The 23,851-nt window shown below is 46.8% G+C and overlaps 1 protein-coding gene across 3 annotated transcripts; it reads right to left on the bottom strand.

Annotated features, from left to right (window-relative positions):
• Window positions 1-7,446: 7,446 nt before the first annotated feature.
• Window positions 7,447-22,995, bottom strand: LOC148321987 (ubiquitin carboxyl-terminal hydrolase 22-like). 3 transcript variants are annotated; one of them, XM_088317155.1, is made up of 14 exons: window positions 22,381-22,995; window positions 21,842-21,874; window positions 16,340-16,472; window positions 15,221-15,334; window positions 14,968-15,069; window positions 14,480-14,646; window positions 13,113-13,272; window positions 12,330-12,438; window positions 11,767-11,925; window positions 10,872-10,998; window positions 10,422-10,513; window positions 9,936-9,998; window positions 9,243-9,392; window positions 7,447-8,241 (listed from the first exon to the last, which is right to left on the bottom strand). In XM_088317155.1, exons 1-14 carry the CDS (start codon window positions 22,498-22,500, stop codon window positions 8,199-8,201), a joined length of 1,572 nt encoding a protein of 523 aa, XP_088173281.1. In that variant the 5' UTR covers window positions 22,501-22,995; the 3' UTR covers window positions 7,447-8,198. The 3 variants fall into 3 exon arrangements, with proteins under 3 accessions (XP_088173281.1, XP_088173282.1, XP_088173283.1); XM_088317156.1 differs by lacking the exon at window positions 21,842-21,874 and having other exon boundaries at window positions 22,381-22,994; XM_088317157.1 differs by lacking the exons at window positions 14,968-15,069; window positions 15,221-15,334.
• Window positions 22,996-23,851: the final 856 nt, after the last annotated feature.

Here is a 23,851-nt window from a genome sequence, read left to right on the forward strand (position 1 = left end):
CCGCTCGCATCGCATCGGCGATGTCGTGAAATGGAGCTCAGCGAGCGCATGCCCCGAGGCGGCCGACCTGAACGTCTCACTTTAAATGTCATCGTGGGTTTATGAGGACGTCCTTTTCAGCTCGCATTAAAAGCGCACGACGCCGTTCTGGCAAGTGAAGCGAATGAAGCCGCAAAAAAAAAAAACGATGAATCGGTGACGATCGACTCACGAACGCTCCTCAAAGTTACAACCTGAGCTGGCCACTTGCGCCTTTTTTTTTTGCCGGCTGTTTCTGCTCAAAATCAATAATCAAGACATCTTTTCATCAAATGGAATCGGAGGGACTAAATAAAAGAAACAGACGAGAAAGGCGTTTACATTTTGTGATTCTACAAACGGATGAAGAAATGTAATCACGGCGCCAATTGTTGGTAGTCAACGCGACTTGGTTTGATAAAAACGGGAGACCAAAAACTTTGTTTTGTTCAAGCCCAAGATGAGATTTCTTTTTTAGTTGATCATTATTTTACTCTTTTTTTTCATTGGATTAGTTTCAAGATGTTGTTCTTTTCATTTTCTCCTGCCTGACAACGAGTTCTGTTCACCGATTAGTCCATTTCGAATGCTTTTTCATTTTCTTTTTATTGGGGTCATCTGTCGCCCATTTTTCCTTTTGTTTTGTTTTTCTGCGACCCAAAGTCCAGAGTCGACTGCCAACACACTGAAGATGACGCCGACCGGGGCGGATTACGACAACGGCAAAAGCTTTGTTTCCGCCAAGATAAACAGCCAATAAAAAGGCGACGTCATGCGTTTGGCCGATATCTCCGCTGGCCTGCCACAATGTCCTTCAAAATTTGCACTTTCTCTTTAAGCAACAGAACGAGCATTCACAAGAACGGATCGTTGTTGTTATTCTGAATTTTCACGAGAATATATTTTTTTAACAACGACATCCAAGTTTTCTATGAAAACACGCGCTCGGGTGGGGCGACAAGTTTTATGAGGCCGGAACGGTACCGAGATTGAGGCCAAAGGGCGGGGGACTGACCTGCAAAAAAGGGTCGAGTGCCCATCACACAAAGGTTGCCTGACTTTTTTTTTTTTCTGCCCCCAAATCACGGATGCTGCTACGTGTGATGAGAAGCGTGCCAAAAAGTTGCCTTAAAATGTCAACATAAAAATAGCCTTTTGCGTGCAATGTGAGCTGAGGTGTCGCGGAGGCTCGAGGGCGGCGGCGGCGGCGTTCTGCAAACAAGAAAAGCGCCTGGCGCGGTTGTCTTGGCTTTGTGCGCTCGCACTCGCTGGCACGCTGTCAACATCCACAAGATTAATGACATCTAGTCACGACACCGCGAGAGCCGGGGAGAGAGCGAGGGCGGGGGAGGAATTGCGCCGTGGAGACCAAGTTAGCGATCGCAACAAAATGGAGGCTACCTTTTAGCACCATTTTAATGACCTCGCTTGTCAACTTTTTTTTTTTGCAGCGATGCCCATCTCAACATCTGACGACGTGTACTCGAGTCCTCACCAAACACCTGCTGCTCATTGTGGCGGACGGGGTCAAACGGGAACGTTTGGAATGATGGGCGGTGCTTGAATTGGCAAAGCGCCGCAGCTCGTCCAGATGGAAAGCGACGATTAAAGCGAATCAATATTATTCTTTTGCACAACTGCTTTCGTTGAAAGCTGCTGGAAAATCACTCACAGACTTGAAGCGGAGCCTCCCCAAAAAAAATGCATGCCGGACACTCACTGGCCCCGTCCAAAAAAGTGAAAAAGTCGGCCATGTTGTTGTAAAAACTCAACAGCAACCGGAACGCGTATTTTCACAAACGCTAGCTTCAATATTGCGCAGTCTACTTGTTGACATGTTTTGATAGGTGCTGCAGTTTTGGTTAACGACAACGTTGTTTGCGGACGAGGCACCAAGAGACTTTTGCTTCGGCGTCCATAGGCGAGGAAGCGGCGGACGCATCTCTCTTGCTCCCTCTCTCAAAGAAAAGCAGACGGTGACACCGACAAAGGCCCAACGTGCGGCGGCCCGTGAATCACTGGAGGCATTCTCTCCGTGGAACACAAGCGCCACTGACCAAGAAAACAAACGCTGCGCCATCCATAATATTGGCCGCCACTTGGTTTGTCAACAAAGCGGAGAGCGAATCCGCACGGTCGTCCGTTCGGAAAGGACGAGACTCAAGCCCGAACGCCAAAAAAGAAAATGGAAAGAATCCCGGTCTGGCCTCGCCACGGCTCGCAAGTCCTGGTCGGCGTATTTGCTTCTTTTCATGACTTGGGCGACAACCGTCATTTCTTCACACTTCAAAAATTGCGTTTTGGTGCCGATCGGGACAAAAGTGAGGCGGCGGGAACCGGCCCGTTTCCCGCCTCGCGAGCTCACTCATCTTGTGCTGATTCATGCTGGCATCGGCGGCCTCGAACTTGACGTGAGGAATGCGAAGGACGGTTTCGGTCACTTTGCCGTGGCGACTCTCAAATCCAGATTTGAGGTTTGGAACAATAAAGACCTTGGTGGCCGTCTGTGCGCCGCCTCACCTCAAGTCTTGCCGCCCCATCAAGGACGGATCCCGCAACCTTTTCACCCCCACGGTGACCTCAATCCTTCGGCATCTCAGGAGGTCGTTCACTCCCCGAGCACGTCGACCGCCGCCGTCCCGCGACCTCCGCCTCTGAACTTTGTTGGCTTCGGCCAGGCGAGCTGAAGGCCCTCTTTGTACGCACCCCCTGGGAGATATTAACCCTCTGTCTCTGCGCTCCCGCCACACAAAGAAAGCACTAAAGCCTTAACAAACGGCGCCTTTCAAATGCGCCCCGCTCCGTGCATTGCGCAGGAAAAGGGGGGCGAGGTGGAGGACGGCGCGGAGAGGGGAAGTCCATCTCATTTAGCTTGTTTTGGGAGATTACACAGAACCTTGCGGAACAAGATGGCTTCCTATCGGCGCGGCGGAATGCGTCGCATCATGAGCGCTTCCTTGCTCTCGAAAAATAACGCATGATGCGGTATGCTTTGGAGCGTCCTTCCCATAGCTCCATTTCAGAACGACATAGTCATGCGTTTGGTCGTTACAGTCCGCCGGCATTGGGGCCGTCCGATTGACCAGATAGAGAAAAAGGTTTGTCAGCCAATTCGCACCGACGGTAATTTGCAACACAAGCGTCGGAACTGCGGAACGAGCAAATGGTGAAACCGAGCGAGTCCCCGTAAAGTGAACACTTAAAGCAAAATGATCGAACTCCCACGCAGGTTTTTGGGGAGTGAAAAAAAATCGTTGGCCTGTGCTGCCATTCCAGCGTTCGATTGTCGCTCACGGTTGCGAGTCGGAGGCGAGATTGCGCAACGACTCCATCGGCAGAGAAGGCGACGGCTTCGCAAAACCCGTCGAGGTCGCCTGAGTTTGCTGCCGGCGTGCCCCTCGGCTCAGGTCGTGACATCACGGCGGCGCCGCTTCCACGCCGTGACCTCCGAAAGACCGGCGGATGGACGTGCGCCCGACCTCGAGAAACCATATTGAAAGCGACGGCTTCCGAATTGCAGAAAACCTTGCGATGTTTCTCGAACGGCGACGTTCCCAAACTTCTCACGGGCCGCATTCATTCGGTACAAAGGACGTCTGTTCTGCTCCGGCCTCCCTCAGTAGATTCCTTTGTGAACATAGAGCAGCGAGTCCTCCGCACTGGAATGTGGCGTTCTCAGGGTGAGGAGGTAAAACTCACACAGGGGAGGGGGCGCACATCCTCGTCCTCGGCGCTGCTCTTTTTTTCAAAGCCGCTCCTAATTCCATGTGAGCAGAAGTCAAAACGAGGTCACCGCGCTTCCATCCCGGAGAACGTCTCCCTCGACGAAGAGCGGCGGCCGTCGTACGTCCTTTTGGATCGCGACACAACGAATCCTTTGAAGACGTCGAAGATTACGATTGAAAGTTTTCTCCTCCTGGGAAATTTTGGTTATTCGACTTGCCCCGAGCGCTCAAAAAGAACCACAAAAACACAAATATGAATACACCCGGAGCGTCGGCTCGTCAATCACGTCCACAAACGGAGACAGACGTCGGTTTGCACCGTTGCAAGGAAGCAGTCGGAAGTGACGCCGGGCGGCCTGCAGAGACGTCAAGAGAGGAAAACTCTTCAAAGTTCAAACTGGCTCAAATGGACTTAACAAATGTACTGTCTAGGAGTTAAAAAAAAATTTCAAAAAATCGCAAGCCGTAATATAAGACGCAGACATTGAATTTGGTGATGGTTTGTGTACCACTAGGGGGAGCCGTAAGACACTTTGAGAGTCCCAGCATGACAAGATGACTGAGTCAGACGTGAAACTAATTGATTGGTTCGTTCATCTTGCCGTCAAAGTGCGACACTTAAGCCAAAAGGCGCGATGATGTTTCTAATCCAGACAAACGCCTCGAAGGGAGGAACGAAGTCCCGTTCGTTAGTAATAACCGAACGGCTCCGTTTCGGCCTTTCAAATGGGAACAATGTTAAAAGGTGCAGAACAACTCGGTCGTTGTTGAGAAAGAACGAGTTGCAGACGAGGTGCTTGTCCACAGATGAATGGCGGAAGTTGGACTTTCCGTCGTATTTAACTTTCAAATCAGAGCCAAGAAAATGGAGGCAATACAGCAAAAGAGAAGGCAGCCAAGTGAAAACGAGAACGACTGGAAAATTGCGCAAGAGCTCCAAAGATGCAAAAGCGGCAAACGGCCTCGACCGCCCAGACAAAATCGAAACGCACGATCGGGCTTCTTGGGATGTCTGCTCGGCCCATGAATGGAATGTTTGCCGGCCACCGAGACAATGTGGGAAGAAACGGACGAGGCAGAGACAGTAAAAACTATTCATAGCGAGGGAAAAAAACAGGAGGGAGGGGAGAGGGGGGGGGCGATGGGCTCAAAGTCGGAGGGGTTGCAGTTCGACTTCCGTTTCGGTGCTCCCCTTCTGGCTTGCAGCACATTAGATGGCTTCAGTCATTTTGCTGGACGTGAGGACGGACGCATTCTTTGAGTAGGCATTGGGCACACTTTTTAAGAAGAAAGTTCGCTTCAGGGACGACTTTTAATGTTGTTGTCCACAAGTCGCTTGTCTGCAGCGGATGCGCTTTGCAATTTTAGTTTGGAGTGTTGCAAAGGACAAGAAAAGATTTGGAATCCGCTTTTGCATCTGGAACGTTCCCATCGAAGGCGTCTCCGGCGGAAACAAAAGCAACTGTCGGCCGTCTCGTTGCCAAAGTCGTCAAATGCAGTTTGCACGACATCACGACGTCCACATCACAGCTGACGAGCATCTCGAGAGCCGCACGGAGCGTCCTTTGTTTTGCGTTTCCCTCCCGAAAAAAAACAAAAAAAGGGACACAGAAAAGGCAGACAGAGGCTTTGCGGCTTGTGGCGGTTCCCACCAACTTGTTTCTCAAAACGCCTCAGGATGCACTTTAGGGTTTGGGTGTTTTAAGCACGCTTGTGACAATTTTATTGCTCCCAAAAATCTAAATAAAAAAAGACAAGAGGAGCGTCGCAATGAAGAAAAGCAGCTGCTGTCACAAAACGCTGAGAAAATTATTTTTATATTTTCTCAAAAAAAAAAAAAGGGAACAAAAATCGGGAAAAAAAGAAAACCAATATTGCATAAAACAGAAAAGAAGATTCCAAGTAAAAGTCAAGAAAAAGATTTTCCCAAAAGCTTGCAAGACGGTGAGTGTGACGAACAATGAGTCACCTTCGTCGCCTTTGACACTAAAAAAGGCCCGCAATACGTCCTCGAAAACTATAAGGTGTGTTTGAGCGTCTTTATCACTCAAGTCCAAAGAAAGACGGCTTCGGGAGGAAATCACGACGACAAAGGAACGCTTTGTCCGGTGCGGGAGGCGAGCGAGCGAGAGAGCAAGCAAGATCTTGAGCAAACATGCGCAGCACTGGTGAACTTTGAGAGGTCAAGATGCTCTGCAGCAGGCGCGCTGCTACATTGGTTCTCCAGCAGGGGGCAGTGCTTCACTGGAATTCATGCAAAAGACTCGAACGTCTGTTGCGCCAAAGTTGCCTGGCAACAAGTGACGAACGAGGCATCGTCATCAAGACCGCTGGGGGCCAACATGGCCGACATTATATGCAAATAATTCTCTCTCTTCAACGGAAAAATGATCAATAATATCATCGGTGAAGTTTTTGGGCAAACTAAACATCAACCAAAAAGCGCTCATTTTGCATTCAAGTGTGCTAGCTTAATGCTAAGACGTAACGGTAAACATCGTAGAGCGGCTAACAAATCACAATTCATCCGATGTGACTTGACGCCGCAACTCGCTCGTCTTTCCGTGGCATGCGAGTCAACTTTTTCTGGCGCCGATCGGCCGACGTTCCGAGAGTTGCGAGCTGTTAGCATCGGGCCGCGTCGCGTGCGGGCTGAAACGGAAAACGGAGCAGAAAGCCGGTCCCGTTGCTGGGCCTCCTTCCGGAAACGGCAGCACACTACGACGGCCACGATTGGATTTGGCAGTTCCGAGTCCAACCCAGAAGAGGAGAGACATGGAAATGGTTTGCAGCGTGGACGACAAAGACATGATTTCTCCTTCGACTAAAGTCCCACTTGGCTCGGCGCTATAAATGAAATCTGGCCGCCAGAATTGAGTAGGGCAAAACAAAGATTGCAGAATATTTTTTAAATGCAAAAACATCAATTTTGCAAACAAATTAGAACTTGCACCAACTAAAAGAAAAAGGAAAATATTGGAGGAATAATTTAGAAAAAAAAAAAACACTTTTCATTTCGGGCAAATAAATGTGTTAAATTGTCATCAAATGTTGTAAAAAGGTCACACAATTTCACACGTTCATCATTCCTACAAAATCTTTTGTGAGTTAAGCCATGGCGTCTTTTTGCTATCAAGTTGTAGCAAATGACGTTGGCGAGATGGATTGAAATGCTCTCAAATGTTTCTGCATCATTTTCATCTGTTGCAAAACGTCTTCAACTTTTTGTGTCCTTCTTTAGGCGCGAAACATGAATTGGAGAAGGGCTACCACACTTTAACATTTCACTCGCTAATGTGACATTTGTTGAATGGTGACCCCAAAAAAGAAATCATCCCAACTGTCGCTGTGCCTTAGCAGACACTCAAAATCAAGTTGTCGTCTCGCAGCGCATCTTGTTGCGACTGGAAGAACCATTTGGAGTGTTTGAGATTTCCATGGCAACAGTGACCACAAGTGTTCGTCCCGCTGAATAATTCATTAGCGTCATCATACAAGAAATGATGCTGTGGGGTGATTTTGTGTTTCGTGCACTGCAGTGCCAAACACGGCGACAAACAAACGCGCAACGTTTCCATGGAGAGGTTATGAGCCGATGAGATGCAACCGGCTGGAATCTACACGATGGGATTGCGCAAAAGACAAGACGGCAGCGCGGTCACATGACTTTGAGATGAATCGGTCCATTAAGGGGCAAAATAAAAAAGGTGAGCGTCCTTTTAATCAGCACCATCATCATATTCCAACAATTCCACAAGAATGCAAGTCGCATTTACGTCCAAATACATTTCCAGTCAGAGGAACAGCAAAGGACAAATGACTCGTGGACTGGAAATCATTTAGAAAATAAAACAAAAGTAGTAAACAAAGGAATTGTGTTCATGAGTGCTAAAAAATAAAATTCAATCAAATGAAGTCAATTCCCTGCAACTACGCATCTTTGAAAACATCGGAGATGAGGGTTTCCATGGTAACGCTGGCCTTAGCAACAGTCCTTTTGGCTCTTCTCAAAAATGAAAATAAAATCCAAAATAGATCCATTCAAACAATGTAGCCATAAAAAATGTATTTGCAAACTTTTAAATACATTAATTTCTTCTTCTTTTTTTGCTTTCCCATGATGCATAACGGCAGCCTTCAGATTTAAATGCTTGGTCAGATGAGACGTGAGCACCGTGGGGGACAGATTTTGTTTTTTTTCCCAGAATACTGTACTAAGATGTGCCCAGAGACGTCTCCTCTTCATTCAGTTTTGTCAAGTAGATGCCAAGAAGTAGCTCAGTGCTTGTTTTGTTGATGTCGAAAGGTTGCATGTCATGTTTTTTTTTGTTTTGTTTTTTTAATGTCCTCCAAAATCAGAGGAGCAGCCTGTTCATTTGTCAGGTAGTTCAGGTAGGCTTGTGTGTATCGTGTGTGCGTGGTCCACCAGTGGTTCTTCCGGGTCAGTCGCGACAACTACTCGTACTCCAGGAATTGTTTATGGTAGAATAAGAGATACCTACGAGAGAGGGGTCAGGGTTCAAGACAAAAAAACAGGAGCTGTAAATATGTACAAATGTGCTCAACAACAACTTTTGTCCTTTCTTACAGGAGCAAATTCCACTGTCAATGAAAATGAGACTTTTTTGGGGGGAGTGTGACAAATAAAAAAAAGAAACAAGACTGTGAAGCACAGTGTCAACTGGACCAGCGCAAGGTTTTTTTTACGCTTCCACTTTAGAGAGTAAAACTTTTTTTTTTTTTTTGCTGATTCCTTGACTTTTTTCTGCCAACAATTCCAAAATATATGAAAAGGACTATTTTTTTTATCTGTGGTGAGCGTCAAGACCGGACTTAGCGATACCACGTCACACGCATTTGCCGCACATCTGACTGTGAATTTTCTTTTCTTTATTTGGCTGCGTGTGACGACGGGGTCCACGTAGGCGTCGGCCTGAAACATCGACGCCGACCTCATTAAGAAACGTTGAAGACGCTCATCGCCCGTGACGCGACTCATTTGGTCCCCGAAAACGCATGGGATTAAGAAATTGTATCAACAAAAAGCAGAATTTGTCCCTTTGAACTTTTGACTCATCACATTAGCAAAGATGACATTTCATCTATTGAGCAGTGATGCGGAAGTAGACTTGAGTTGCATTTCTAATTTATATATTTGTCTGTATTATTGTTGTATTGCACTGGAGAGGGGAGCTCTCTAATCTCGTTGCACATTTGAGTACAATGACAATAAAGGGATTTCTAATTCTAATTCTACTTTCACTTTTGACTTCAAAACATTTGCATTTAACTTGAACTTGTACTGCTTGCGCAACACATTCCCAGTTTGTCATGTTCTTCGAGTGGAGCACACTTGCCATCTTCAAATTGCGCATCGTGCCAACTACAGCACCGGAAGGTTTATTTTGAGGTGCCGCTCTGTGCAAAAAGTTGCGCTCAAAGCGTCTTTCATTTTCCTCGACAGTGGCCTGCGTGTATGCTTGCGTGGCGCCTCCTCACCCTTCGCTATCAAGCACATCCTTAATGCTGGCCTTGGTGATGATGGCGTCGTCACATTTGAACCACTGGTCCTTGTGCTGGCGGATGAAGCTGGTGTAGTGGCCGCTCTCTAACGTCCCCTGGTGGTTGACCACCGCAAACAACGAATACCTGCACAAAAGGCACAACTGTTTTTGTTTCTATGTCTGCGCCACACGTCCTCAAACAGCGGCCGCCGACTCCAATCGTGTCTCCAGTACATAGACCGTATCATTTAGAGGGTGGTCGTCAAACAGGCGACTAAGCGAAGCTCATTTCGACTTGAGTTGCAAACCAAAACAGTCTCTCAAAAATAGCTCGTGAATTGGATTTCATGAGGTGTAGCTTACGTCTTGTGGCGTATTGACTATACAATTAGTCAGTCTTGAATAAAGCACCTGAATGCAAAAGTACAAGTATCTTAACAGAAAATAACTTTTTTTGCTCGCCGTCAACGTCGCCTTCCGTATCTGACAATTGCTGTACGGAAGTCGTCAATCAATTTAAGAAGTGGCGTGCGTCCCACAAGGTCCAAATAAGGAGCGGAAACATATTGATGTTTTTTTCTTTGTGTAGATGAAAATTCATTTTCTTAGAACCCTTTGTAATGTTTCATGTGGTCATACATAAATGATTACAATCAAATGGATGGATTTTCCGGATGAATATACTTACTTATTATCGTTGTTTAACATTTCCACCGTTTGCTGATACTGTCCGTTCATTCTGCTCTCTTTGCTGCAGGAGAGAAGAAGGGAAAGGTGATGAACAAAAAAACCGTTGCAGTGCCGTAGAACGACCACAGAGTGGTGCCATTGTGCAATTAGTGAACACCTATTTCTCTTTTTTTGTCACATGTCTCAAAAGAGATGAATGGACTGCTCCGTGCAGGGTGGGGCTGCGCGCTACTGCATGCTTCACTGGCACTCACACACACCAAAACATTATTTGGGATATGCATTCCCAGTCACATCACAATATCTCCATGATGCAGATAGAAACTGAGCCAAAGGTTAGCAAAATATGCTCAAGTTTCCCAAAAGCAACATAAATATTGATAATGTGCTTTGAATTTCGGCTGCCTAATTCGTCAATGAAGACGTATCCCGGTTGCACATACAACAAGCTAGTTGCCATTTTGTGTTCTCCCGTTCCACTCACCTGGATGCCATGAAGGGCGTCATGTCCAGTTCCAGAGGAAAGGAAACGTACGTAGTGATCTTTCGCCGCAGTTTGGCGGAGTGCTCGAACCGCTGCGGATGGGCGCAGAGGGAGGAAGGGGTGAGAAAATGGAGAAGTAGGCAGAGAGATTTCGTTGGGCCACAAGAAAATAATGTTACAGATCACACCACAGCTTGTTTTTTTGTTTTTTTAACATGCGTTTGAATTGCTGACAGAAAAATAAGGACAATAAGAGCATGGATTGAACCAAAAAGAGCTTCTTTTAGTCAGCCTGTTTGTCTGAATAACATAAATATATTATGAGCGTCCGAGTCTATGATAAATAAAAGATGGCCGGTGAGGGAGCGTTGCGCCGGTGGCTAACGTCAAACGACGCAAATAGATCCAATGATGGCACTGCTGCTTTGCAACGTGAATGTCCGGACTCACTTTGAGATGGAAACACGCTACAATGGGCAGCTTCTTCATAGTCAGCTGTTTGGTGGACTCCTGGTAACTATGGCAACTGCCACACTTGATTTTGGCACTGCTCCCGAGATGCTCGGGCCGCGTAAACCTGCGCAAAAAAATGTCACGGAGAAGGGGCTTAAAAATGCTGGTTTTTTTTTTACCTCCCTCCATCCATTCATCCCTCATCGCATTTCGTGTCGGTACACCCAAAAGCCACTCAGCATCGCTGGTGTTGCCAACGCCTCTATCACCATGGCAACCAGCCCTGCAGCTTTAATAGACTTTGCTGCAGCGACTAAGGGGGTGTGCGAAGAGCCGCAGCAGAGGGGAGGGAAAGGAGAAGATGATGGCTTGGAGAGGGTACGAGGGGGAGAGAAAAGAAATTAGGCAAGCTAATAAGAGAAGAAGAAGGGGGGCATGGGGGGGGGGGGCAAGGGGCTGACTGAACAACAGCTTGGGCTTGAAATAGCACTCTACTGCATTGTAATGTACAATATACAAGAATAATTTTGCAGAATGGAAAGCATTAAACAATTTTCGCATCATGATCGTTCAATGGCCATTGTGCTGCTTGTTCAGCTGTGCAAGCTTTGGCCACCAGGGGGCATACTGTACTACACGTTCAATAGAAGCGATGAAATAGAATTAAGAGCAGCTGCAATAATATTGTTTGGTTTTTTTTTTGGGGGGGGGGGGTTTCTGCAAATAATAGAGAATATATGTATGCAAGTATTGCAATACGCAAGTCAATATTTTCTGTTTTTCATTTCATTTTCCAGCTTTCAAAGGCAAACAAGGGCCCAGTGTGATTATTGAAATGTGGCAGCGAAGATGAATGTGCGTAAAAGAAAGACGAGTTTCATGCAAAGTGGACCTGCGTAGGCAGTCTGTGAGCGTCGTGGAGCCCGACGAGTGACTTTCGCCGTTGACCGTGCCGCCGTCGCCTCCGGGACTGAGGGGCCAGAAGGGCGTGGACGAGCCAGGCAGGTCCAAACTGATGTCCCAGAAGGGATCTATCGTCGTGGAAACGCCACTGCGACGGTGGAGAGAAAGGCGAGGACACATTATTGGTGGTGCGTTTTGTGCACGCGGAGCTTTGTCTCACATTACCCGTCCCGATGAGAGGATGATGACATGAGTGGTAATAACACCAGCGTCAACAGTGCCCGTGATTTAGTTTGACCCGAAAGTTTTTTGAGCGTGCAGCCCCGGACTGCACGATGGTGAACGGTAAAGAAGCTGTCCGAATCTAACGCTGTTGACGGACACAAAGAGGGGCAAGCCGGTTATTTTGAGTTTGTCCAAGCTTGAGTAGCGTTGCGGTGTCGAGCCGAGACGTCGGCCCCCCAAAGCCACCGCGAATATCGGGACGGGCCCCTTGCAAGCGGGGTGAGACGTGAACATGAAAATGAATGACTTCTGTGGCTTTGCACTTACTGGCAAACCTGACAAGTCACGTCCGACTGGAGCCCCCCGGTGAAAATTTGGTCGATGATGCAGTTGCAGTGGTTTGGATTGTTGGCCTTTTTCCCGTTGTCGTTCTCTCCTGCAGAGCACAGCGAGGCGCAAAGGTTAAAACTCCTTCGAGGACTTCACTCTCGTCAGCCTGTGCCATTCATAAATTCATCCGTTCACGTCATTTTTGGGTTTTGTTGTTGTGAAAACTAGCCTCAGTTAAGTGCCCAAAAAAAATCAAACTATTTGTAGGATTTTTGTACTCTATTACAAAAAAACTAAAACAATGCCACAAACATGTCACCATGGCCAGTGGCTAATAGGAAAGTAGTAATTGAGTTGATGTAAAGAAATGTACATTGTGTATTTACTTTTGGGGGGTTTTATATTCAATGATCTAATGAGTTTGTGTTAGTTGTCTGGGGTTTGACATGCTTTTTTTTTCTCTTCTGGACTACATACGTGACGAATATGTACGTCGGTGGCAGTGAAAGCTCGAATTCCAGTTAATGAATATAAATGAGCACAGCAGTGAATGAGTTAAGACCACAATTGTGCTCTTAAATGCAAATAGCATGCCAGGCACTTTGCAAATGTCGAGATATGACATTTTGCGGGATCTCTCTGAAAAGGCAGCTGACAAAAATTGCGCGCGAGCACACAAAGAAACCCAACCAGGTAAACGCGTCCAATGAGCTTTGAGCAATTGCAACAACCAGACCCACTGGAATGCACGTGACTATTCAGTTGGGAGGACCAACTTACGGAGAGTGTCGCCTTTGCAGTGCCGGTGTAGAACATCCAGCGCGGCGATGAGGAACTCGTGGGCGTCCTGCTGCTCGTATCCAGCGAGGTGGCGTGCGTGCGTCCATACCAGGTGCAGCAGCCTGAAGGGAATGTGAGGCGAACGGTGGCCCGAGTAGAACTGCGGGGAGGAAGGGATCGGATCACGTGGCGTATGGTCTGCCAACTCTCATTTATTGAGCAGACAGCGGCAAACGTTTCAAAGTCGGACGTCATGACTGAAATACAAACGCGCAGGTTAGAGAGCAAACGCCCATTTTTCTAGCCGGCTTCTCCTCATAAAGGTCGCGGGTAAGCTGCGGCTCAGTTTTCTTCGACTTTTGGGCTCCACTGAGCTGTATTTGCGAAAGATGTGAATGAGCGTCGATTTTTTTTTTTTTGTGCGACAGAGGCACAGCTCAACACTCAATCAGTGTCTGCTGCCTGCCCCGGGCTGCGACAAGAGGGGCTCAACCGAGTGTGTGTGTGCGTGAAGGATATGCCGGCTGAGGAAGAGGAGGGAGGGATGACTCAAATCATTCTAGCGCCACTTGCCATCTGTGACGCCGCAAATACAGTCGAGCGAGATGGCGAAAAACAAACCAAATAAAAGTGTGGCAGCGGGACAGGCAGCGATTCCGCAACCATCGGAGCTCATGACTCGCAATTCAAAACTTTGGCGTAAAGATGAAAATACTTCAAACGTGGTTGGAACTTTAAGACCGAAAAGTCAATGGGGTAATCAAGTCTGAATTTCACAAGACAAAGTCGAAATATTGAAAATGGAGCTGCATGAGAAAAAACATTTGATTTTTACAAAACCAAATTGTGAAAAATGGAAGAAAAACGAGGCCTCGTGCTTGCGCTTCCAGCTATTTACCGCCAATCGAGTCTCAAGCTAAAGAATGACGTGTTGTTAAAACACTCGACTTTGCAAGATGCGGACGTCCGCCGCTAGCGAAATGCTAAGACACATCGGCGGAGGCCACAGACAGGCTCGCAAAACTAGCAGGCAAGGTGCAGCGTCGTCAACCTTTTGGGCTTAAATCAACACAGGAACAATTCGCACGGGGATATCTTCTTTGTGATGCAAACTCATTTTACTGAGCACTTGTCGTTCCGATGGCCAAGGCGTGCTCGTCCGGAGCCGCATCGTGAATTCATCAGGACGCACAAACGGTTACTTTTGGAATTACGGTAATTACAAAGCACATCCCGTCTTATTCAAAACAACTTCACAATTCCGGAAAGGTTGGAACGCATTTATGGAGCGCAATGAGGATCGATGACTCGAGGAGTTGAGATGCCAGCGTTTTGAGTGCGATTCGCCAACTGCCGGCTCGTCCTACCTCCTGAAAGAGCTGCGCCATCTCGCACACCAGACACGAGTCGGATTGCATCTCGCACTTGTGCCTGTCGGAGAGGAAGAAGTCCCGTAGCAGCGGCGTGTGCGTGAGGGCCTGCACGATGCAGTTCATGAAACACGTGTTGCCCAGATTGATTAACCCTCGTAAACCTGCGGGAACAGCACAAAAACAAGCGAGGCACACAATTTAGAGCCCTCGGAGCCCTCGTGTGGCGTTTATCTGGACGGCTGAGCTATGAGGAGGTCGTCCGGAGCCGCTAAAGCTGCTCTGCCGGCTCAACGGTGGCCATTCTGGAGCAGAAGTCAAAGCGGCAAATGGATTCGTTCCGACAGCCGCGGTCGTCGGGTCAGGTGACGCGCAGCGAGCTTTTCCCTTAATCCAACAGAGTGAGCGTTTTTTTGGCAAGACTGTGACCAGCGTGGTTTTCACCGCTTTGGAGTGCACACGCACAAAGCTTCAGGGCCGCCCACCTATGGTACAGTTCGTGGTGATTTTCCTCCGCTTTGGATTGTGACGTAATAGCTCGAGCTCTCGCTTGGTGGGCTCCCACGTTGTGAATTTCTCACCAATTCCTGTCAAAGAAAGGAGATGACTGAAATGTCAACATAGATCATATAATAGGCAAGATTTTAACTTTTGATGTGACCGCTTTATTTTTACGGCCTGCCATGTTGTTTTTTTTATTCAGTCTGACTTCTGGCAAGATTAAGACCGGGGTTATACCTTGTAATTTCCAGGCTTTCCTCTGTTCCTCTTTGGCAATCTGCTCCATCTCTTTGTCGTATATGTAGTCTTGACACACAAAACAATATATTCCGCCGTATAACAAATCTATAGCTGGAAGCAGAGAGAGAGCCATTGCGTCATAATCACAACACGGTAGCAGACAACGAACGGGCTTCACTTGGCAGTTCAAGCTCGAGAACATTGCCGCCCGTCTCTCGGCTTAAAAATCTTTTCAATCGGTTTTCTTTTCAAGACGACGGCATCGAATCGGTGTCTCCTGCCGCTACCTACGTTTGCAGCCACGGCCAGTCAGCCTCCTCCATTCTCAAACAATACCTCTCGCTCTGTTGCCATGACAACCTATTTTTAGGCGACGGAGATATCTTTACGTTGTTGACGCTGCCTACGCTGGCAAATGGAGCTCAACGCTTCAGGTTGGGTAATGCGGCCTTTGCTTGTCCTGCACGAACAATCGTAGCGACTTGCGGATCCAATTGCATTTTGAAAATTTAATCAGCGATGGGCACTCTGTCCCAGGGACGAAACTGTCCACCCGTCTCGAAAAAAAACCCCCACCATTTTGGTGCATGTATTATTGTTGCTTCCTTGATGGGGTCATTCCAAAAACAAATGTGACTTTGCGTGTGTGTGGCTTTAAAAGGTGAGCATGGCCTTGTGAGTGACGTGGGTGTCAGCGAATTTGAACTCCGCTTGGAAGCGAGCGGCTGACAGGCTAGCCGTTAGCCAGTCGGTCTTCCGTCGTCGTCCGAACAGGTCGTGGATTAAATTTATTTATTTTTTTTTTGTGCAATTGAATGAGTCGTCGTATTCCATGAATCGTTTTAGCCCTACCACTCTTCTTCTTGGTATTTCTAGATGCCCGTGGCACTGGACTGCCTCTCACTTCTGTTTTGGTATGACGGCAGACATTTGGCTTGGGGGAGGAGACAGACGATTGCAGACGAGAACATTGCCGCCACCGATTCTGTCCAAAATGTGCGCGTGGTCGACAAAAACTGGAATGTGCGCATCCCATTGAAGATGAATCCCAACGGCAAAAAAAAAAGCATACAATGAATCCAGCCATCGGTCCAAGTTTAAAAGTCAAGTCCTTACCTAGATTGTGCCTCTTGTTTTTGGCGTGCTCGTGGATGTGTTTTTTGGTGAAACAACCGAAAAAAACGCAGTACAGACAAGAGTGAAGTCTGTTCAGGTGGGCGCCACACATGTGACAGATGCACGACTTGGCCTGGGGAAAAGGAGACAGACAAAGAGAAAGAGAAAGGTTCGCTTAGTGGACAACCGAGAGGACAGTCCGCAGGAAACAAAATTCAATTTGGTTGATTCATTTTTTGGACAATCACTTTTTTATGAGAACTAAGTTGAAGTGAATGAGGACATCATTTTACTGGGCTTGAATATGTAAAAATGTCAAAAATGTATTCAGGAATCATTTATTTATTTAAAATTGTGCTTTTTTTTTACCCCCCAGTTATGTCACGACTATTGTTGGGATTTTTGGATCATTTTCACTTGATAGGCATTGATTTTTAATCTATAACAGATTTTTAGACAACTTTATCAAAATTGAAGAGAACTGTTGGTCTCTTCTTGAGATCTCAAGCAAACATTAAATTGAAACAAGGTGTATCTTTTTTTTTTTGGATGTCTCTGTGTTCCCCAGCGACGTCACGGCTTTACGATCTACACGATGATGCTTGTAAATGAGATTCCATCAATGTTTTTGGGCAAATGAAACTGAAGGAAAGGGCCATTCTGTCAAATGCGGAGCATGGACTTGATGGCTTTGTAAACGCTCAAGATGCATCCCGTTTGAGGAAAAGAAGTCTGAAGATAAAACGGCAACGACGGAGGAAGACGTCAGGAGGCGAGTGGGGGAAGGGGGGGGGGGCGATCTGAGCGTGGCGGCAGACTTTGACAAGGTTTCAGTTTCTGCAGTGCTGTGTGAAAAAAAAAATGTGATCATCACACAGACGCAAACGCCCGTGCGCGGCCCAGAAAAAGAGAAAGGACATCAAGTCTGCTTTGTCCAGTCTGCGTTTTGCTTGTGAGGAGAGCGACAAAAAGCCAATATCGAAGGCCGAAAAACAACAACAAGCAACTTAATATCAGTTGAATGTGACCTGAAAAGGTCGCGCCAACTCCTTTTGAGAGGTGGGCTTCATGCGCACGGCCATCGTCTCGGATGGCATCGCAAATGGTGTGGACCAACACCAACATGTTTGAAAGAAAAATAGCAAAGCTTTGCAATGGCTCATCTGTGCGAGTGGGCGGACTGGAAATTGCAAATTGTGCACCAGTGGGCGGCTGCAAAAAAAATAAATACATCACCGTCGCATGCAAATCTATACTGCTCGCGGACACGCTGTATGTACTTGTGGTCCGTGTCTCTTTTGAAGACAAATATTAAAAATAAAAAAACAACGTTTTATTTCAACACCCAAATTGAATTACAACAGAAAAAAAAAAAAAATAATCAAGCCACCCAGTTGTGTCTTGCGTTTTCGCTGGACGGCGTTAGCGGCTTGCCTTATGTTGAGCGCGTGACATGTTCTCTTGCTAAGCACTTCCGATACTCAGAGGCTATGACAAGCAATCATTTCTTGCTCCTGGTCCCCTCCTCCGTTTGATTTGCTCTCCGGGTTGGCAAGCGATGTAACACTTTGATAGTCGCACTCCACCCCGGCCTTTTAACGTTCTATTCGAGACACTATTGATCAGCCGGTGGCTCAAATGACCGGAACAACTGTCAGACGGGCACCCGAGGCTCATGTTTGCAACCTGCTGGACCGAATCTTCTATCTGGAGCACGCTCTTTGGCTGGAGTCCAAAGTGATGATCACATGACAGTGACAAGAAGAAAAAAAAATGCAGCCGTATGAATAGTTTGGTCCAGGAATCGAGCAAGTCACAAACGGCAACTCACGATCAATGGCCGTATTTCCCCAATGCATTAAAAATGATGAGCAACGGGAGCCGGCTCAACAAGAGAGAGGCGCACAAAGGTCTGGCGCAAGAGCACACACTTCTTCTGCCGCAAAGAACCGACCGGGGAGGGGAGGATAAAGTCAATAGAGTGCAGATATATGAGAGCAGTGACTCACAGTGAATTTATCTGGAACATAATTCTCATCATAGCACTTCTGTACAACAACAAAAAAAATACTGTATGCATATTAAAAGACAATACCCAAAATAGAAAGGACCCGATGGCGGCTGCAGCTTTTTCACAGTTGCCATGTCAATGTTGATACCGTTAAACGTTCGAAAAGACTTTTTCCAGCCGAAAGAATTGTGCTTTGCAGGTTTAACGGTGATAATCCAGATAAAAATATTAGCTGATGAGGAAAATTTAAGAGAGATATGGCCATCATTTTCTCTATCCTTTTGTGCTTTGGCAGTCAATAAAATCTTCGCCATTGTGGGATGAATAGATCTCATCTTCTCTTAATAAATCTTTGGCCCAACAGTACATGGTCAGAATGTGTTTATTCAGACAACAACAAGTAAACCAACAACGGAACTGGTCCAACCAGCTTGTTTAAAAAAAAAAAAACAACGCCTCACTGTACAAGTGCATCAGGCCATTCCAATGCCATTCAGGCTGACTAATGCAGCAGAAAAGCAACACCCCAAAAACGAAAGCAATCGAAACTCAGATGAGGCAGGCAGCGGTGCTTAGATCGTGGCACAGACAGACCAGTTGAATGTCAACGGAACAAAATTCTTGACCTAACCGTCAGCCGACAGTAGAGTTGGCATCCTTTCTTCAAAGTAACTGACAACGGCGCCCCCTGCGGGATGACAAGGTATTGCACAAATGGGATCATCTCTGGAGATTATTTTGGCTTTACCAACCGTCTCCTTACTGATGGAGATGTCAAAACACAAAAACTTACCGAGCAGATGACCACCACACCTCCTGATTCGTGGCACGTCCATGAAGCCCATTTCGCTGTTCAAATTCTTTACTCAACTCAAAGCAAATTCTTTTCCACCCCCACAATTTCTTTCCTGATGAGGTGCATGAACCGGAAGGCAACGTTATAAAATGAGCAAACCGTCTCATCCGACTATTCTCTAAATTGTGGTCCTTTAGTCAAGTCCAGAGATCCAAACGCTTTATCTTAATCCTCAAGTGAGAGTAGCCACTCTGGAAAAGGAATGCATGCAATTCCACGACTCCGGAGCAGAATCAAAACACGGATGAGCAAGCAGACGATATATTCTCCACGCTTTACGAGGTTAGACACCCGTTCAAGTTCTGAAGAAAATGCGAGCAATGGTGTTGCCCAATCACTCAAGTGGCACGATTAGCGCACGACTTGCTAGGACAGTTGGAGAGCAGACCCAGACACTTTATTCACTGGCTGGACATCAAGACCACTTCATTCTCCATTTTGTTTTCTCTTTTCCACAACGACAAAGACCCATTTCCAGAGCAAAAAGATGGCAGCTGGGTTCCCAGGTTTTAACAAAAGACAATAATTGAGTGTCCATGCGAGGGGAGATTGATTGCCTCTTGGGTCTCTGGTCTTGGCCGGACCCGGGAAAGTGATTGGCAGGTCATTAGCCAGATGCTGGTACAAAAGGAAAGCGTGCCCGCATGCTTCGAGGGCAGCTTCTGTGGTGTCTGCTGGCCCGTCAAATGAGGAGAAGCAGCTGGAGGAGCGGCCAGGAAGAAATGTGGGCCAGTGGGAGGGAGAGGTGAACGGGAGAGTCAATCAAAGGGTTCTTGTCTGAGAGGCACGACGGGGTTGCACTGCAAGCCTCTTCAAAATTGTCAGTGTTCGTTCAACGCTTCTGGAATAAGATTGGCGGCATCATGAAATCTTTTGGACTTTTTCCAGCCAACAATGTTAAAGACTAAAATGAAGACGCATTGGGCAGGTTTGCGGATGATTTAAATAACAGTCAAACCTGCAGAATCGCGGTTCAGGGTTCCTCCGCACTTTCCTCCCATAGTTTGTGGAAAACGTATATTGAATGTTAATCAGCGTTTTTTTTTTAAAGGAATTGGGGGTGCCGTTGAAAGAAATGGTTTTGTTTTCTCCCCAATGGATATTAGGAAGCATCATTTCGAAAGATTTTACATACACATATAAATTAGGAATACAATCAAATGGAGCTTGGCGAGGGACGAACTCACCAGTTTAAACTCAATCGCAGCTTTGCGAACCATTAATTGCAAACACACAACGAGCATAATCATGTCGAGTTTGGGCCAACTCTTTTGCGTCCACATCTTGCGCATGGAAAACTGTGTCAAGGTAAACGCAGTCCCAAGACAATCGCACCGGTGTACGAAAATATGACAAAGCCACAGGGGGCGGCGCTCCAATCTGCCATTTGTTATCACCCCACGGGAGTTTACGATTGTTCTCGCAAAACAGGTGACAGCCTTGCGAGCCATTTGTCAACCTGGGAAAGGATTTCGGGAGGTGGGAATCTTTGTTGATGAGACAGACAACAGAAGAGGGTGCGAAAAAAAAGCCAAGAAAAAAAAAAAAAGACGGGGTGGGTGACAACCAGTCGAGACGAATAAGAAAACGAAAAACTAAATCCATCTGTTGTAGTGTGTTGTGATCGACTGACGCGGACATCAGCGGTCAACAAGGTAAGGACTAACGGCATCTCGGACTGTTGGCAGCGCAGTTGTTCTGACTGTCAAGAAGATGGAAGCAGCACATTTGGCAACAAAGACATCCAGTTGGAAAAAAGTGGACTGGGTTGCTTCTGATTAGGCACACGGGCACAATCTAAATGTAAACACCACTTCATACTGACAGTCAAAGCTGATGTTTCCACCAAATGTTGCTGGTAAGCAAGCCGATACTTTATTGATCCTGTCGGAAATGCTGGCGAGCGTTGAATTTTCGGAATCCATCAAGTGGATTTTAATCATTTCCTGTGTGGGAAAGAAAAAGTGTCAAAAGTGGGCTGTAGACTAGTCCAGTTGACTTTGGGCCAGAGGCGGGGTACACCCTGTTCTGGCTGCCAATCAATCGCACGGGCCAATAATTAGACAAAGAACGACTCACATTCAAAGTCATAGACAATTTAGAGTCTTCAATGCTCGCTTTCGGAAGGTGAGCGTGAGCCTGAACACACAAAGAAGCCGCACGGGAGCTTTCGGGGGAAACATGCAAACGCCAGACAGGAAGGTCCGAGCTGAGATAAAAACGCAGAACCTGACAACCGCCAGACAGGTGTGCTCACCACTAGTGTACTGTGCTGCCTGTTGCTGGAAAAAAAACACAGCAATAAGCACTGTGATACAACAATGCAAACTAAACGCACACTAATGAACGTTTTAAATGAGTATTGTGGCAAAGAAAATGGAGCCATTTATTTTTTACCTTGGAAATGGCACTTAGCGGCTTTTCTGCAGCTGGGTACTGTCAGCTGCACAAGTTTTGTGTTAACAGTTGTGATGATTACTGTACATGGAAATGACCCACAGGCACACAGCAGGGAATGGAAGAGAATGCAAGCCAACTCCTGATTATTTAAACTAGCAAAAGCGAAGAGAAGAGGAGGAGACTACTCAGAGGCAAAAGATGAATTGGAGGAGGCGGAAGACAAGCATCAACTCACCATCTCTGTCCATCCCGCATCACCCTGAAGCACCTATTTTACCACAACAAAATACAAATGTGACACTTACAAGGCTGCACAGCTCAACTGGAGGCAGCTCAATTGACACGACATCCTAGCAAAGAGTAGCGAGTTGGCTAAATGGAGAGAACGTGAGTGGCCAGCTGGGGCACGTGTTGTGAACGTTGCAGCATTGTCTCATTTGCATGCGTGACAAACACAATGGGGACCATTTGATATGGTAATGCCCCCCCTTTTTTTCCCCTGCCGGTGAGTTTTCAGCCCTGCGGCTAAGTGACGTCGCATGAATGAAAAGTGTTTGATTAGCTGCCGTCGTTGTTGACCGGCGAGTTGGCTAACTTGACCACGACTGGCGAAGTTGTTGTTTGCTTGTTCAAACGTATTGTCGTGCATCATTTTGCACTCGTGTTCACAAACGCACCTCGCCCCTCTTTGTGTCACGTTAAGTTCACAGTGAATTGCAGACAAGGGCAGCGTCGGCAAACGTCATTTCAGTAGTGCATGATGATGTTGTTTACCTTCCGTCTCCTGGTTTCAGCAGTGCTACTCCAAACAAAGCATTGATATATGACGCGAAGGTTTTGCTTCCAGTTGTCCACCTTATAAGCGTTCACATGGGAGCAGCCGGCCGGACTCATGACAGACAAAACATTCGGGTTGAGGTTTGCCGGGTGACAGCGTCAAAAAGTCTCCGGGGCGGTTGGCTTGTGCTAGCCAGCTAGCGTTAGCTCCCCCCAGCACCCCTTTACCTTCCTTTCCCCTCCCTCTCCCTCTCCACTCCCCTTTTCCTCTCCACTCCTTCTCCTCTCTTCTCCTCCAACTATCAGTCCAGAAATGGTTTCCGCTTGGAAGCGGGACAAAACAAGCGATGTAGTATCCCAAAAGGCTCGCCTGTGGCATCTGCCAAGCGCCGCCTCGTACTTTAGCACCGTGGAAACATTGTTGCGGGATCCTGTCAGAGTGGCGTGGTCGCTTCCCGACTTGCTTCTTTTCCTGTGAGCGTTTTGAGCCAGCGTCGCCACTCGCACTCCGGCGATGAGTTGCCTTTTCTTTCTCCACTTTAGCTTGGCTTGCTAACGCTCCAACTACTGCTTCACAATGCCCCGACCAGCGTGCAGCGTGATTGGTCAAGACAAAATATGACGTCACTACACTGCTCTCCACCGAGATTTTGGAAACGTTCGTTTCGCTGAAGCGTCGCGCCGGGTGGGCGGGATTTGGAAAGACCAAGTCGCACGAAAAATGAAAGAAATGAGAATTAAAAGCACCAATCGCACTTTTATCTACACCAATCTTAAATTTATGTTTTGATATTTAAATACTATGTATCGAAACAAAAAAACGATACGTTTGTAAACTCCCCCATATTGTGTCGTCAATTTAAACTGATGCTTGGTTCAAATTCAATTAAAGTCTGCCATCTAGTGGCCCCGCGTTTAAATGAGGCGTGCAAAGAAATGAGCGAAGACTGCTCATTGCCAAGACGAAGTGACAGCATCCAAGGAGACAAATTGGGTCTGCCTTCAAAAGGGTTTGAATTTCTCTCATTGACAGTTCTCCGGTCTTCATGTTTGCTTGACAGCAAATGCAGTTTTCACAGATGAAGGCCAAAGCACTATTTCATCTTTAAGCAGTGATGAAACATGAATCAGTCACATGTTCCACTACTTTTGGTCACATGAAAAGTGCGTGGTTTCAAGTGAAAGGAATGGTGAGTTGTTAAACACATCTGTGTGTAATGAAATAAAAGCTGACGTTCTGAACCTTTGTCTCATATAGATTTGTCATTTGAGCTGAAAGCCAAATATCTCCAGGATACAAAAAAAGCAAAGAAACTGACCTTGCTGTTCCAATATTTTTGAAGGGGACTGAAAACAGAATTGTATTCTCACCCAGCAGATAAAAGGCTACTACGCAACCATCCTCCATAATGTTTGCTTAATAAAAGTCTTTATCAGTGAAGATAAACATGGACATATGGCACCACCA

This window comes from Idiotropiscis lumnitzeri, chromosome 15 (assembly GCF_059441095.1).
Source record: "Idiotropiscis lumnitzeri isolate Australia: NSW breed Sydney's pygmy pipehorse chromosome 15, RoL_Ilum_1.0, whole genome shotgun sequence".
In the NCBI taxonomy this organism is placed as follows: domain Eukaryota; kingdom Metazoa; phylum Chordata; class Actinopteri; order Syngnathiformes; family Syngnathidae; genus Idiotropiscis; species Idiotropiscis lumnitzeri.

Coding starts and splice junctions, on each gene's coding strand:
- LOC148321987 (XM_088317155.1), bottom strand. CDS start 22,500: ATGAGTCCGGCCGGCTGCTCCCATGTGAACGCTTATAAGGTGGACAAC. Junction 10,514..10,871: donor TAGCGTGTTTCCATCTCAAA/GTGAGTCCGGAC, acceptor GCCCATCCGCAG/CGGTTCGAGCACTCCGCCAA. Junction 9,999..10,421: donor ACGCCCTTCATGGCATCCAG/GTGAGTGGAACG, acceptor TCTCTCCTGCAG/CAAAGAGAGCAGAATGAACG.